This window comes from Sander lucioperca, chromosome 17 (genome assembly GCF_008315115.2).
Source record: "Sander lucioperca isolate FBNREF2018 chromosome 17, SLUC_FBN_1.2, whole genome shotgun sequence".
Taxonomy (NCBI): Eukaryota; Metazoa; Chordata; class Actinopteri; order Perciformes; family Percidae; genus Sander; species Sander lucioperca.
In genome coordinates, this window is record NC_050189.1 from 21,966,679 (window position 1) to 21,981,989 (window position 15,311).

Sequence of the window (15,311 nt, forward strand, 5' to 3'; positions counted from 1 at the left end):
CGGCCTTGATAAACCAGTATCAGTCGATCTCTATTTCTTTCAGCTGATATTTTTCAGAAACACAGTTTACTTACAGAGCAGCCAGAGTAGAGATGTGTCCTCCATCCTGACTGTTGGTGAAATGATGTCTTGACTTTTTTTTTCAGTCTATATCCGCATCAAGTAAAACCCTCTTCCTTCCTCTTTGACTGGGGGTGTTATATGCATGCATACATATTCTCATGTATAGAAATACATACATACACATGCATGCATAACATAAGCTGGTTAATGAGCATGAGGTTAAATGAGTGTAGTTATGTTGTGCAAGTACTACATTTTGGCCAATGCCGCTTCTAATAATCTTCATACAAAGAAAACTATCTCTATGTAGGTGGCTGCAGTTTAGTTGTAAGTAGGTGAACACAACAACACCTCACCTCTGTTAAACCACTGAAAAGGGGATCAGAAAGAGACTCAAATAAAAAGTTTTTAAACTACATGTCAAAAAGGCCACGGATGCCAAGTAGGTTTTCACAAAAAGTAATGTGCCTTTGTGTTTTAGTGTGTTACAGTCAAAATAAGAATATGTGCAAAATATTTGCTTTAAAGTTATTGTCCGTAAGATATTGTAAGATTTGAGTTAAGTTGTTTCTAGCTGCAGCTTTGGCGGTACAGTGTAATTTCAGGCGGGCCCCTGGGACTTCATCTCCCAGAGTTCCTTTCAAAAACGTGTCGACTGTATGACGTCGGTAGCTTTACAGCTGGCTTCAAGCACGGTGATCATTTCCTGAATGTTCTTTGGTCTGAACTGGGCTGCTGATTGATCCACTTTCATATAAATACTAAAATGCTTTCTTTGGTTTCCATGTTGTGAGCAACATTTTACAGATTATGAATCGCAGCATTGCCATCTACATTTTGAGTCACATTTATATTTTAAGTGTTAATAATTAATGGTCTGTGTGACACCCTGACATGTTCACATCGTGACTTGTTCCTCTTTCAGTTAACAAGTCTGTTTATACTGTAGCAGCTCCGTGGGTGTGAAGTCCATTTCACATGACTTGGGTTTTCTTATCAGCTCTCACAGCAGCAACAAGTGTTAAGAAGAAAGAAAAAAAACTGTAAACATTTAAACTGTACTTCCCTTTAACTAGTAGCCTTTGACACTTCTGTGATCAAAGACATTAAATCAAACAGAGAGGTACGGCTGCTCTTCTTTGTCTCCATCACTAGAAACATCACACAAGTGTGTGTGTTCCTGCACAACTGTACACATTAAAAACACACACTTACTTTATTTACGTATTCTTATATTTTCAATGAGATGAACATTGTAAAAATCTCTTTGGATGAAAGCATCATATCAGTCAGTCAGACAGCCAGCAGGTGACAGCACAGCTCCTTCTTTTTCTTTACACATGTTCAGTTCAGCAGGGAACAGCTCAGAGGTATTTAAAGGGGCGCAATGCAGTTTTGGCCATGTCTTCGCTTTTTGTTGGCAGGTTTCTCTATAGAGCTCCCCCTACAGCTTCACAATAAATATTTGGCAGCTCCTATGTTTACTCGTGTCTGACTCCTCTCTCGGTCAGTCTGCCGTTTCCTCTTTGTCTGTTCCTCCGACAATGCTTTCCTAGCTTTCTGCTTCTTTTTTTTAACTCCATCGCTACCTTGCTAGCCGGTTCCTGAATGGGCGTATGTGTACAGTGCCGTGAAGCAATTCGTTACATTGTGTGACCTGATATCTACCTGACGCTGAGGCCGGCGGCTCGCCTGCCCAAAGTTGCAAGGGTGGTTTTTCAGCTCACAGGCGCTAGGGGGGAGCGAGACGACCACCATTCAACCTGAAAAAAAGTCATATAACCTTTCCAATGACTCCGAAGCTGTTCAGTTAAGGTAAATTAAGGGACCGTTCGGTATTTATGGAATGGACCACCGGAGGAAAATAGGGGAGGGTCATGTCTTTTTATTTTATGCTAAGGGGAGGGTCATCCAACATTTTTTAGTCTGGGTGGGGGGGTCACCCAACTTTTTTATTCATGAAAAGAGCAAAATGTCAAAGTGGCTTGTTTGGTGCATATTTATCCATGTAGCTCTCAGTCTCGGCCCCCTAGCAGATGGTCTGACCCCATACGTGGAGTTTGCTGGGGGGGGCAGGAGGAGCGCTGCCCCCCTGGTGGCTCACACGGGTAATTGCATTGTTTAAAAAATTTGTGGAATAATTACATCTGGCATGACCAGATATTAAATAAATATCTTAAATAACACAAAACAACTAAATGGTGATAGGTAATACATCTGATTCCATATACTGCTTTAATAAAAAAACATTACCTGGCTGATGATGGGAGCAGCAGGACGCAAAAAACTAAAGTTACTGTTGCACTAGTCTGGACATCTTGCCGTGCCAACCTTGTATTAAAGGTTTTCTAAATGCCATGTATATACATGTGATGTCAGCTTACTAATTGATTGCGGGTTTTGTGTAGATTTGGACTTTTATACGTTTATTCCACTTTGTTTAAACGGTGAAGGTGAGAGGCCTCGTTCACCTGTTTGGAGCTGGCTGGTGAATGTGACGCTCGTATCGGCCTTGCTGGATACACCGTATCATTTACCTTTTTGTGGATCTACTAATCACTGTGGATTACTTTTTTTTTCGTGTCACTGGATTGTGGCAAAATAGGGATCTTTTTTTCTCAACATGTCTTAACGTTTTATGGTGAGTTTGGAGAGGCATCTCAACAGACTGTAGGTCCAACACTGATTGTTCACTGTTACATTTTAGTTGAATTTAAGCGTCTGTCTATTGCGTTCCAAAACAGCCGTGCTGCGATTGGATTTCATAAGGGCGAATTGTTAAATTGTTATAATGTAACTTAAAAGCTTTAAAAATAAACATATGTGTTTTGGAATATAATGTTCAGCTTCGGCAGCTTTACCTATGTGCTAAAATATACAATGACGATAGTGACAAGTCCATAGCAACCAGTGTTGAATTGGTTATATCCCAGCGTCCTTTGCTGAATGGTCTCACTGTTTTATTGTTTTATTTCATGTGAATACTAGTTTACTAAATGAGTAACTTAGTATTTGAAGTAATGCAGTAATGCACGAAGTGTGCATGTAGTTTCCATGCTTATTGTGTTTCCACAACAATGTTAGTGAGTAAATCTACTGAAATGGCCCCCCCACCATAACAGAGGAGTGGGATGTGTAAGATGAGAATGCAGAGGTTAACTCATGTATGACATGGCTGTAAAAATCAAATTGTGTCTGTACTTCTTTGCTAAGTGCAAACTTGCACACGATGGGAGGGTCATGTCTTTTTAGGTTAGAGGCCACAAAACTCCTCTGGTGGCCCCTTAATTAAATAACAAACAGTCCCTAAACTGAAAATTATTATGTATTTTTAATTCAAGCTTCACTGTATTAGATTAATGTTTAGGCTACAAAATAAACTGCATTAACATGTCAACACACACATGACATCACACACCAGAGTGTCCAAACCAACAGTTAATTCAGAACCACTCTGCAGCAGAACAACACAACAGAGACCAAACTCAGACAGTTAGACTAAAATGACTGACAACACGCGGACACCGCGGCGGTTGCTACAAACATTATTAACATTATTAAGCTGCATGGCAACAACACTTTTTTCCCCATGTTACACTCATTCAACACACACCACACCCACACCCACACTAGCAGTGCGGATGGCAGCATTTCTGTCCAAGCTCTGCCGCGTCTGAGCAGTAAACCGACCCGGCCCAAGCCCAACACAGTTAAATCAAATTTTTTCCTCATACTAATGACACATGTACGTTTGCTTGTGTGGAAAGCTTTTATTAAGCAACTGTAAGAAGGCATTCAGAAATGTCAACAGATGAGTGCATCAGCGCAAACGGGGCAACAAGTGCATGTTAACACAGGAGCGCACCTACATAATAAGCTGTTTTAAATTTAAAATGTTTAATGCCTTATCACGCTGATGTGACCGAGCCTGACCCAAACCCCAACATCATTTCTAAATATCTGTCCGAACCCGGCCGGCTGGTACCGATGGCTCGGTTCGGGGAACCATCCCTCTAACACACCACACACACACGACACACACACACCACACACACACACACACTGCAGTTTGTGTTGACTCGGTGTTTCCCATCAACATTGCCTGCTTTTATTTACATTTGGATGTGTCCAATGTTAATAATTAAGATGCCAATCATGTGTTGAGGCTTTGAGAAGAAGAAAGCATGATGTAATGCAGTCAGACAGCCGCAGGAGCAGCTTTCACTCTGTTCTCCAGAGGAGCATTACACTGGAAAGGCTTTAAACTCACTCAGCATCTCTATCAGAGCTCAACACTGACAGTACTATAGTAAGTAGGAGAAGAATATGAATATTTTGGTCCAATGACTTCCTATATTTCTCTTAACTGTGGGTTAAAGTGTCTCTTTGGAACTGACTGACTGATTTGGTCTCAGAGAGGGAAACAGGGGAATATTTACTCAGTTTACAGTTTGAATAACAGCCTATACCAGTGTTAAACTTTATCAGTTAGTTCACAATGGTAAACTGAGGTAGACGAGATGTGTGTCATTTTTATTGGGTGCAACAATATCAGTACAGTACAGTACAACTGTTTTTCCTCTTTAGCCACCCATCACCTCCTAAATACCCACCAAGTCACCCCCATAAGAGAAACAATATGTGGCAAGAACAACAATAAAACATGGAAAGTTAAAACAGCTGCAAAAAATGTTGAAATAAATTACAAAGTTAAAGAATAACACCATAATTAAGCTGCTACCCTTGCGACCCGATCCCGGATAAGCAGATGACGAGGGATGGATGCACTGATTTTAGTCCTATTCATCCAACTGATCTCAGTTGTTCATGTTAACGATGAATCTCCATGCACGCTCAAGTTAGCAATGGTGTTTCACAAGGCTTAGTACTTGGACCAATTATATTCACCTTATAAAATGACTTCATCTAGGCAATATTATTAGGAAGCACTCAATTAACCTCACTGTTATACAGATGATACCCACTTATACCTATTGATCAAGCCAGATGAAACATATCAGGTAGTTTAACTTCACGTAGACATTAAGGACATAAAATCCTGGAATAACTGCAATTTCCTGATGTAAAATCAGACAAATTGAAGGTACTGTACTTGGCTCCAAACACCTCCATAGCTCATTATCTGAAGATAGCTCTGGATGAAATTGCGCTGGCCTCCAGCACCAATGTAAGGAATCATAGAGTTATCATTGATCAGAATATATCCTTTAATGCCTACATAAACAAACTTCAAGAACCACCTATACTTAGGCACAACCTGTCTCAAAATATGTAAAAGATGCAGTGTGACTCTGTGTCTGCCTGCTCTAATCCGATCCATGACTGGTTTTTAAGGTGCCAGCTGATGCAGCCTGATTTGAAGCACCTGGGCCCATTGCTCCACAGGAAATGAAAGGACCAACTTCCTAATAACCTGATTTATTGGCATGTTTGTGTCTCTTCCAAGTTTTGCCATGACCTAGAGCCAGGTTTATGACACTCGTACATGCATTTTTTGGACTATTGTAATTCCGTATTATCTGGTTTGGCTTCCTCTAAAATCCAGAATTGATTTAAAATCCTTCTCCTGATCTACAAAGCTCTGAATGGTCAGGCACCATCATATCTTAAAGAGAGTGGGACTTCCTATGACACACTGAGCTCAATGAAGCCAATCAATGTAGATGTTACCTTTTCACCCCTAAGACACGCATAGATATATAATAAAGTCTACCATTTTAATAAATAAAGATGATCTGATGATGCATACATTGAGCCGATCATGAGCTGAGCTTTGAGAAGAAAGAGATCATGATGTAATGCAGTCAGACAGCCAGCAGGAGGCAGCTTTCACTCTGTTCTCCAGAGGAGTATTTCACCGGGAGGTCATCTTTAATTATTAACACTGGACACTTTTCTGTGTGTGTGAATGACTGTAAAACCGAAGGGTGAAAAGATAACATCTACCTTCATTAGCCTTGATTCAAATCAAACACACCATTAGGAAATATAAGAAAGAAAAAATGCAGTTGATTCAAAACTTCACAAAGAAAAAATAATAAATATTATACAAAACAAACTCATGGGTGTATCAAGTGTTAGTTCTTTATCTTAGACACATTATTATTATTATTATTATTATTATTATTATTATTATTATTAGTTATATTATACATGTGCTTTGTGTATCTGGAGAAGGCCTATGACCGGGTCCCCCGGGAGATACTGTGGGAGGTGCTGCAGGAGTATGGGTTGAGGGGGTCTCTTCTCAGGGCCATCCAATCTCTGTACGACCAAAGCGAGAGCTGTGTCCGGGTTCTCGGCAGTAAGTTTGTCCCCAATCCTGTTTGTAGTATTTATGGACAGGATATCGAGGCGTAGTCGGGGTGGAGAGGGGTTGCAGTTCAGTGGGCTGGGGATCTCATCGCTGCTTTTTGCAGATGATGTGGTCCTGATGGCATCGTCGGCCTGTGACCTTCAGCACTCACTGGATCGTTTCGCAGCCGAGTGTGAAGCGGCGGGATGAGGATCAGCACCTCTAAATCGGAGGCCATGGTTCTCAGCAGGAAACCGATGGAGTGCCTTCTCCAGGTAGGGAATGAGTCCTTACCCCAAGTGAAGGAGTTAAAATACATTGGGGTCTTGTTCGCAAATGAGGGGACAATGGAGCAGGAAATTCAAAAGGGACGCAAATACTCCCGACCAAGCGCGTTTAGATAAAGCGTGTTATATGATGCTAAAGGAGACTTTTAGCGTCAATAACGACAAAGGCACCTGATCAAGCGTCCGTATTTTACAAGATGGGAGTGAGAATCTGTTGTTATAGAAGGTGGCAGCACAGCACCTTCTCTTTCTTTACACATGCTCAGTTCAGCTCACAGTTCACTCTGTTGGCTCGCTATTTCATTTATGCATTTATTTCATGTATAGTATATTACAGTAATGTTGCTGTATTTAGAGGACAAAATGAAGTGCACCAAACATGTCAACAGACACATGACATCTCACCACAGTGTCCAAACCAACAGTTAATACATTTTAGAAACACTCTGCAGCAGAAAACAGAAGAGAGACAAAACTCAGACAGTTAAACTAAAATGGACGACAACACGCGGACACGGGTGCAACAAACATCATTAACATTATTAAGCCGCATGGCAACAACACATACTGTATATATATATATATATATATATATATATAAAAAATAAGAACTCCACAGCAGCCACACACACACACACACACACACACACACACACACACACACACACACACACACACACACACACACACACACACGTCACGTCACGTTTCAGCAGCTGGTTCAAGACGAGCCTTCCTCGATTCTGATCTAATCAGAATCCGGCTGCAGGTTACAGACTGTGTGTTGATCCACCCACTCTCACACAGAAACCAAACCTCAGACCGTACGGGATCCACTCTCTCAAAGAGGTATGATTCTGCACCCATCCTCAGACCACGCGGTAGAACAGAGAGGGAGAGAAATAACACAGCAGATCAACACTCTCGCATGGCTATATTAATGCTCCTGTTGTTCCTTCTGTCTGCAGCAGATTCTAGTAAATATCAGCTTTTATTGTGAAAGATTCACGTAGACTTTATTTCTGACCTCTGTTACGGAATTATGTCATTTTGTTAGAATGAAAATGGGAATGTGTTTAAACTGATAAATTGATTTGGTATTAACAGTAAATATCAGTAGGACTGCAACTAACGATTATTTTAATAATCGATTAATCGATGAATCGGATAAAAAAAACAAAAAAACATTAACTCAATACATACTTACATACATGTTGTTTTAGTTAATAGTTGTGTAAAGGTAAGTAACCCAAAGAGCAGATACAGACCACACACACACACACACACACTTGAAGCTTATTCATTACATTATTACCATCATTGTAGTAAGTGCAAGTTAAGTTCATTTGTTCACCACATTTAAACACAGCTTAAGATGACCAAGTGCTATAAAAGAAATTTAAAATGAAATTTAAAAAGTACAACACACACAAATACTAAGTCTACAATAACTGATATGGGAGAAAGCACAGGATATATACATGACAATAGATTGAAAAATGAATGGGCCAAAAAAGGCGAGTGAATAAAAACGTGTCTTTAGTCCTGCTTTACTACTGTTATTAACGAGCTAACGCTAGCTTGTCATGCTTGTGAAGCTGGATAACGAGTAAACACCAGCACCACTGGAGGGACGTTACGTTCCTCACTTCAAAACGGAACAGAAGTAGGATTGTGTAGTGACTTTACCCTGCTGTTGAACTCCCTTCCTCCTCATCAAGGACTCTAACATGTTTACGTTTTAGGTGCTGAATCATCACCGTGGTGACCGTGCCATGCCGTGTCACTTTTGCTTATCTTGCAATTAACACGTTTTCGATTTATGTAGTGTGAAATAGAGCTTAGATCGGCCCAAAAATCAAGCCCGACCCTACCTGAGCCCGAGCACGTTGCGTCCGAGCCCGGCCCGGCCCGAAACATTAACTGTAATTATGAGCCCGAGCCCGATTAAACCCGACAATTTTTTACGTGGGCCGTAATAACTGACGTTCTCAACTACAATTCAGAGTTGTTTGAACTGCAGAAATCTGTTATTCAGAATGGAACGGATCGCAAGTGGATCCGAATGAAGAAACGTAAAAAAAAAAAAAAAGAAACAATGATGAACAACATATTGTTGTCACTGCCCACACTGTTTTTAACTGCTTCCATACCTCCGACTTTCCCACACTTGTTCAAAGGTAATTCTCCTGTTTTTCTTTTTTTCTTTACATCTACAGCTCCCGGTGTGATGCGTGCGAGAGGAGGAGACTCCGCGAATGAAGTGCTGCATTTTGTAACTGCAGCCTAACTTTTGTACACATTTGTTCTTTTATATATAGCCTATATATATATATATATATATATATATATATATATATATATTTATAATATTTCTGATTATGGCATAGCTATCTCCCCACCCAAAAGGATAATAAGGTAATGGATAAAAAAAAAGAATGTGATCAGGCGTTCCTGCACAAAAAGAAGAGGCTGACTATCAGTGAACATTCCCTGAAAAAAATAAAGGAAAAAAAAAAAAAAAAAAATATGAGGAAACCTATGCCATGTCAAAAATACACATATTGCACGGTTAAAAAAAAACAAAAAGACATTTAATACTGATTTTCAAACTTTTTGTCTCAGTACAGAGTCAATCTCTGGAAAAACACACAAAATGTGATGTGGATTGAAACAAAATTGTCAACCTGTAGTCATAAAGCTACGTTCGAACTACAGGACCCAGAACATCAGGCACGTCTAAAAAAAAGGAAGCAATCTACAAGAATCCGACCGGGTTGTTTTTTTTTTTTTAAATCCTATTGACGATGGAGTATTGTCCATGTTTAGTTCTCCTGTAAGTACGTACCTATTTTCTCAGTAACGATAAATAGGAGAATCAACTATTATAAAATGTGCAAGTTTTATGTTGTCAGGACCTTCAAGCCAGAAAAGCAGCGGTCTACTGCTCGAGAACCCAAAGTTTCCCAAACCAAAAACAACATTACGGGAATGTTAAATGTTTATTTCTCTGTTGTTCGTCTAAACCGTTTTTCCTTTTACAGGTTGCAGTGGAAAAAAAGACAGCAAAATATTGTTTTTATAGTTCTGGTGATGGTAAGCTGTACACTTGACACACTCTGTCGGCCCCCCGGTCCACCATATGAGTCTTTAATTAATGATGCCATAGAGCAGTTAAAGAATAACAGTGTGTTTACAGTACCCTGGAGAAATCATTCTTTCTTGAGAGAGACAGACTGGAGGAACCCAAAAGGGACAGCTTCACAGAGAACCACACACCACACCACACAACACACACCCAGAGATAAGACACAAGCTAAAACAAAATATGAGTTGTAAAAGAGGAAATTTGGTTTATAGAAATGATTTTGAAGACAAGTAGTGTCTAAATTATAGACTGTGATATGTTTTCATAGATACAGGGACACAAATTGGTTATCTATATCTATATATATATATATATATTCAGATATCATATATATATAGTATTATATATATATATATAATGAGAGGATGTGTCAAACACACAGTAGAGTGACACAAAATGACACAAACAGAAATCAAGAAAGGATTTTAAATAACATTTACTGTTTTCAGAGTAAAAAACTACATAAAGAAAGATTTTTAATTAGAGTCAACAGACGCGGACTTTGACAACATTAAACTCCATTTTTTGATCTTTGTTTATAAATACGTCTGTTTGCTGCATTGTGATGCTGCTGCGTCTCCACAACCTTCAAATAAAATGATGATCAGTTAAGCAGAGGAAGACCCACTACTCGTGACAGACTTGAGCTTAACGATGTTAACGGCAGATGTGAATAGGACAGTTCTTACCGAGAGAAGAAACCAAACTCTGTGTCTCCTCTTCTGTGCAGACAGACGGCGGAGAGAGAGAGGACGGACGAAAAAGAGAGAGACGAGAGATGGCAGAGAGAGAGAGCACAGATGTTGGACATCTGCAGCCTCTGAGCGTTGAGTCCAGACTCAGAGAAGGAGAGGAGTGGGAGGAGAGAGAGAGAGAGAGAGAGAGAGAGAGAGAGAGAGAGGCTACACACACACACACACACACACACACACACACTCACACACACACACACACACACACAGAAACACACACTCACACAATCACACACACACACACACACACACACAGCACACACACACACATACCACACACATGCGCACACACACGTGCACGCACACACGCACACACACACACACACACACACACACACACAGAAACACACACACACACGCACACACACACACACACACACACACACACACACACACACAGACACACACACACACACATTCACACAAACACTCACACACACAGACACACACACACACTCACACAAACACTCACACACACATGCGCACACACACACACACACACACACACACACACACACACACACACACACACACTCACACAAACACACACTCACACACACTCACACACACACACACACACACACACACACACAGCACACACACACACATACACACACGTGCACGCACACACGCACACACACACACACACACACACACAGAAACACACACTCACACACACAGACACACACACACTCACACAAACACTCACACACACATGCGCACACACACACACACACACACACGCACAGACACACACACTCACGCACACACACACACACACACACACACACACACACACAGACACACACACGCACACAAACAGACACACACACACACACACACACACACACACACACACACACATACTATTTACTGTAATATTCTTGTTTTCATGTTGTGCTGATATCCATCAGTTATATTCTTGTTGTTACATTTTGTTGACGTGATTGTTGCTTTTGGACGAATATTAACCTAATATTTAATGTTTATGAATGTTTATATATCTGTATAACTGGATGTAAACGTGTTAAATGTTTATATCTGTATATCTGTGTGTAAACATGTTGAATGTTTCTCTGTTTACGAGCGTTAGTAGAACTGTGTGTGTATACGGTTATTATTATTATCATTATGCTAATAAAGCCTCTCTGAATGAGCTGTTGGTGTTTGCTGCCCTCTGCTGGTGACCTTCTGTCAGTACTGCTCTGGACTCAGTGTCCGTTATAACTGTCCTGTATGAAGTACTTGAAAGTAATACTTCAAAGTGCTGTATGTATTGTCAGTTTAAAACGTGGACGTGTAGCTCCTGATGCCTCTCAGTTTACAGGAGAGAGATGTGAGGTATACCGGACCGTAGATATGTGTATATGTATGTATATGTATCTATGGTAACGGACACACAGGACACATTTGGACCATATAATGTATAATAGTATAATATTATAGTATTATACATTAATATTATAATATTATTATAATAATATATAATATTTACCGTCTATTTGGACGTTATTTTCCTGACAAATGATCTCGAGCTGTTTACAGTCAACACGATGAAAACACTCTCGTGTGTGTGTCTGTGTGTGTGTCTGTGTGTGTGTGTCTCTGTGTGTGGGTGGGTGTGTGTCTGGGGTGTGGTCTCTGTGTGTGTGTGTGTGGGTGTGTCGGTGGTGTGGGTGTGTGTGTGTGTGTGTGGTATCTGTGTGTGGAGGAGATGACAAGAAAATATGACGACACACTTCCTCTCTTCTCTCTCTCTCTATCTCTCTCTTTCTCTCTCTATTCTCTCTCTCTCTGTCTCTGTCTCTCTCTCTCTCTCTTCTCTCTCTCTCTCCTCTGTCTCTGTCTCTCTATCTTTCTCTCTCCTCTGTCTCTGTCTCTCTCTCTCTCTCTCTCTCTCTCTGTCTCTCTCTCTGTCTCTCTCTCTCTCTCTCTCTCTCTCTCTGTCTCTCTCTCTCTCTCTCTCTCTCTCCTGTCTCTCTCTCTCTCTACTGGTCTCTCTCTCTCTCTGTCTCTCTCTCTCTCTCTCTCTCTCTCTCTCTCTCTGTCTCTCTCTCTCGCTTCTCTCTCTCTCGCTCTCTGTATCTCTCTCTCTCTCTCCTCTGTCTCTCTCTCTCTCTCTCTCTCTCTCTGTCTCTCTCTCTCTCTCTCTGTCTCTCTCTGTCTCTCTCTGTCTCTCTCTGTCTCTCTCTCTCTCTATCTGCTCTCTCTCTCGATCCTCTCTCTCTCTCTCCTCTCTCTCTCTCTCTCTCTCCACATACCACCCACCCCGACACGCGACACCAACGTTCAATTCATAACTACCAATCTCGGAGAGTGCGCGAGCCTGACACACTTTTTCTCCACCGAGCCTCAGAGCCGCTGACGCGACGAGGAGAACCTAAACGGACGCTTCGTACCGTAAACTCTTCCAACTTTAACATTTCACTCATTTTACAGAGGATTAAGTCTTTGTGCCAACTCAACCCCAATTTATTTAAACAACGGATGTTTTAACGGCTACAAATCTAATGTGTAACCCTCCTGTAGCGTCGTTTCGGCTTTTATTTCACAAAATGTCTCGATTTTAGAGACATTTTGACGTTGATACCGGTACCAACAGGTGTTGTGTCGAAGTCTGTCCCCCTGTCGAAAACTGTTCCCTCCTGTGAACCGTATCGCCCCCCTCCGTGGTTACCGTGGTTACCGTTTTCAAAAGTGGATATTAGCTGTTTTTAGCTTGATATTAGCTTGTTTTTCGTCACGGGTCGGACGGACCGTTAGTGGACTGACCTGGATGTACTCCTGTCCGGGTTAAAGGCGGAGAATGCTGACCCGGGTCGGCCTGGTTCTGCTGTTTCTGGTTGGGTCTGCGGAGCGGGCTCAGCGCGAGGACTACGACAGGTTTTATATCTTTAATTTAAATACAGTTTTTGAAACAAAAATCAAACACAATGATTCAGTAATATTGACACATGTCGGCATCTTCTAACAGCGTGTTTGCGCTTCTACATGTTGAATTTATTGTAACTTTTTTAACAACTTTTATGACCTAATTTGAACATAAAGTACTTTAAGTTCTTAATGTTATTTATTGTGACTTTAACTGCTTTGTGATATTTAAAGTATGTGTACAGTTGGTATAGTACTTCTACTGTTACAGAGTATGTATACAGTCTGGTATTAGTACTTCTAGTTACAGTGTATGTATACAGTCTGGTATTAGTACTTCTACTGTTACAGAGTGTGTGTACAGTCTGGTATTAGTACTTCTACTGTACAGAGTATGTGTACAGTCTGGTATAGTACTTCTACTGTACAGAGTATGTATACAGTCGGTATTAGTACTTCTAATGTTACAGAGTGTGTGTACAGTCTGGTATTAGTACTTTACTGTAATGAGTATGTATACAGTCTGGGTATTAGTACTTCTAATGTTACAGAGTGTGTGTACAGTCTGGTATTAGTACTTCTACTGTTACAGAGTATGTGTACAGTCTGGTATTAGTACTTCTACTGTTACAGAGTATGTATACAGTCGTGTATTAGTACTTCTAATGTTACAGAGTGTGTGTACAGTTGTATTAGTACTTCTACTGTTACAGAGTATGTGTACAGTCTGGTATTAGTACTTCTAATGTTACAGAGTGTGTGTACAGTCTGGTATTAGTACTTCTACTGTTACAGAGTGTGTGTACAGTCTGGTATTAGTACTTCTACTGTTACAGAGTGTGTGTACAGTCTGGTATTAGTATTCTACTGTTACAGAGTATGTATACAGTCTGGTATTAGTACTTCTAATGTTACAGAGTGTGTGTACAGTCTGGTATTAGTACTTCTACTGTTACAGAGTATGTGTACAGTCTGGTATTAGTATGTCTACTGTAACAGAGTATGTGTACAGTCTGGTAATAGTACTTCTACTGTTACAGAGTATGTATACAGTCTGGTATAGTACTTCTAATGTTACAGAGTATATGTACAGTCTGGTATTCGTACGTTACTGTAACAGAGTATGTGTACAGTCTGGTATTAGTACTTCTACTGCAGTAATGAGTACTTGTTCCAGCGCTGTGTGAGAGATGAGAGAGAGAGAGAAAGTATGTGGAGGAGTTCCTGATGGATTTCATGTTGAGACAGGCGCCTGGAAACTGGAGACGTGACACTCTCAGACCTCAGCCGGTCTGAGCCGGAACAGACCACACTGACGATGTGACAAAAGGTCGAAAAAAAGGCGACAAATAGGTCGAAAAAAAGGCGAGAAAAGGGTCGAAAAAGGCAGCGAAGAAGTGACAAAAGGTTGAAAAAAAGGTTGAAAAAAAGTGTCAAAAACGAGGAAAAATGGCGACGAAAAGGTCAAAAAAAAGGCGAGAAAAGGGTTGAAAAATTGGGTCGAAAAATTGGGTCGAAAAATTGGGTCGAAAAATTGGGTCGAAAAAAGGCAGCGAAGAAGTGTCAAAAACAAATAAAAAAGACGACGAAAAGGTCGAAAAAAGGCGACAAAAACGAGGAAATAAGGCAACAAAAAGGTCGAAAAAAGGCAACAAAAAAGTTTTAAAAAACAGGCGTCAGAAGGTCAAAAAAAGGCGATGAAATGTCAAACTTAAAAATACAGACATCAAAAGTGCCAAACGTAAACGACCTGATGTGAAGATAAAGTAGGTTTTAACTGGAACTCCGTCAAAAGACAGGACGATGGAGGGAGTGAGACTTACTGTCTAACCGTCTGAACCCTGAACATAGATGTGTGTGTGATTGTGTTGCAG

General features: G+C 40.6%; 2 protein-coding genes and 2 long non-coding RNA genes across 4 annotated transcripts in view; 2 read left to right on the forward strand and 2 right to left on the reverse strand.

Annotated features, from left to right (window-relative positions):
• LOC116060888 (muscle M-line assembly protein unc-89-like) overlaps positions 1-15,311 on the forward strand; it is a 295,447-nt gene that overhangs the window by 238,611 nt on the left and 41,525 nt on the right. The gene's annotated exons all lie outside the window — the stretch shown is intronic.
• Positions 1-15,311, reverse strand: part of LOC118493576 — a 328,097-nt gene that overhangs the window by 222,949 nt on the left and 89,837 nt on the right. The gene's annotated exons all lie outside the window — the stretch shown is intronic.
• Positions 1-15,311, reverse strand: part of LOC118493574 — a 208,194-nt gene that overhangs the window by 152,152 nt on the left and 40,731 nt on the right. The gene's annotated exons all lie outside the window — the stretch shown is intronic.
• LOC116067082 (nephronectin-like) overlaps positions 13,373-15,311 on the forward strand; it is a 28,896-nt gene continuing 26,957 nt past the window's right edge. The window contains exon 1 of the mRNA XM_031323402.2: positions 13,373-13,449. Within this exon, the coding sequence (XP_031179262.2) occupies positions 13,373-13,449 (77 nt within the window). The remainder of the gene's footprint in view (positions 13,450-15,311) is intronic.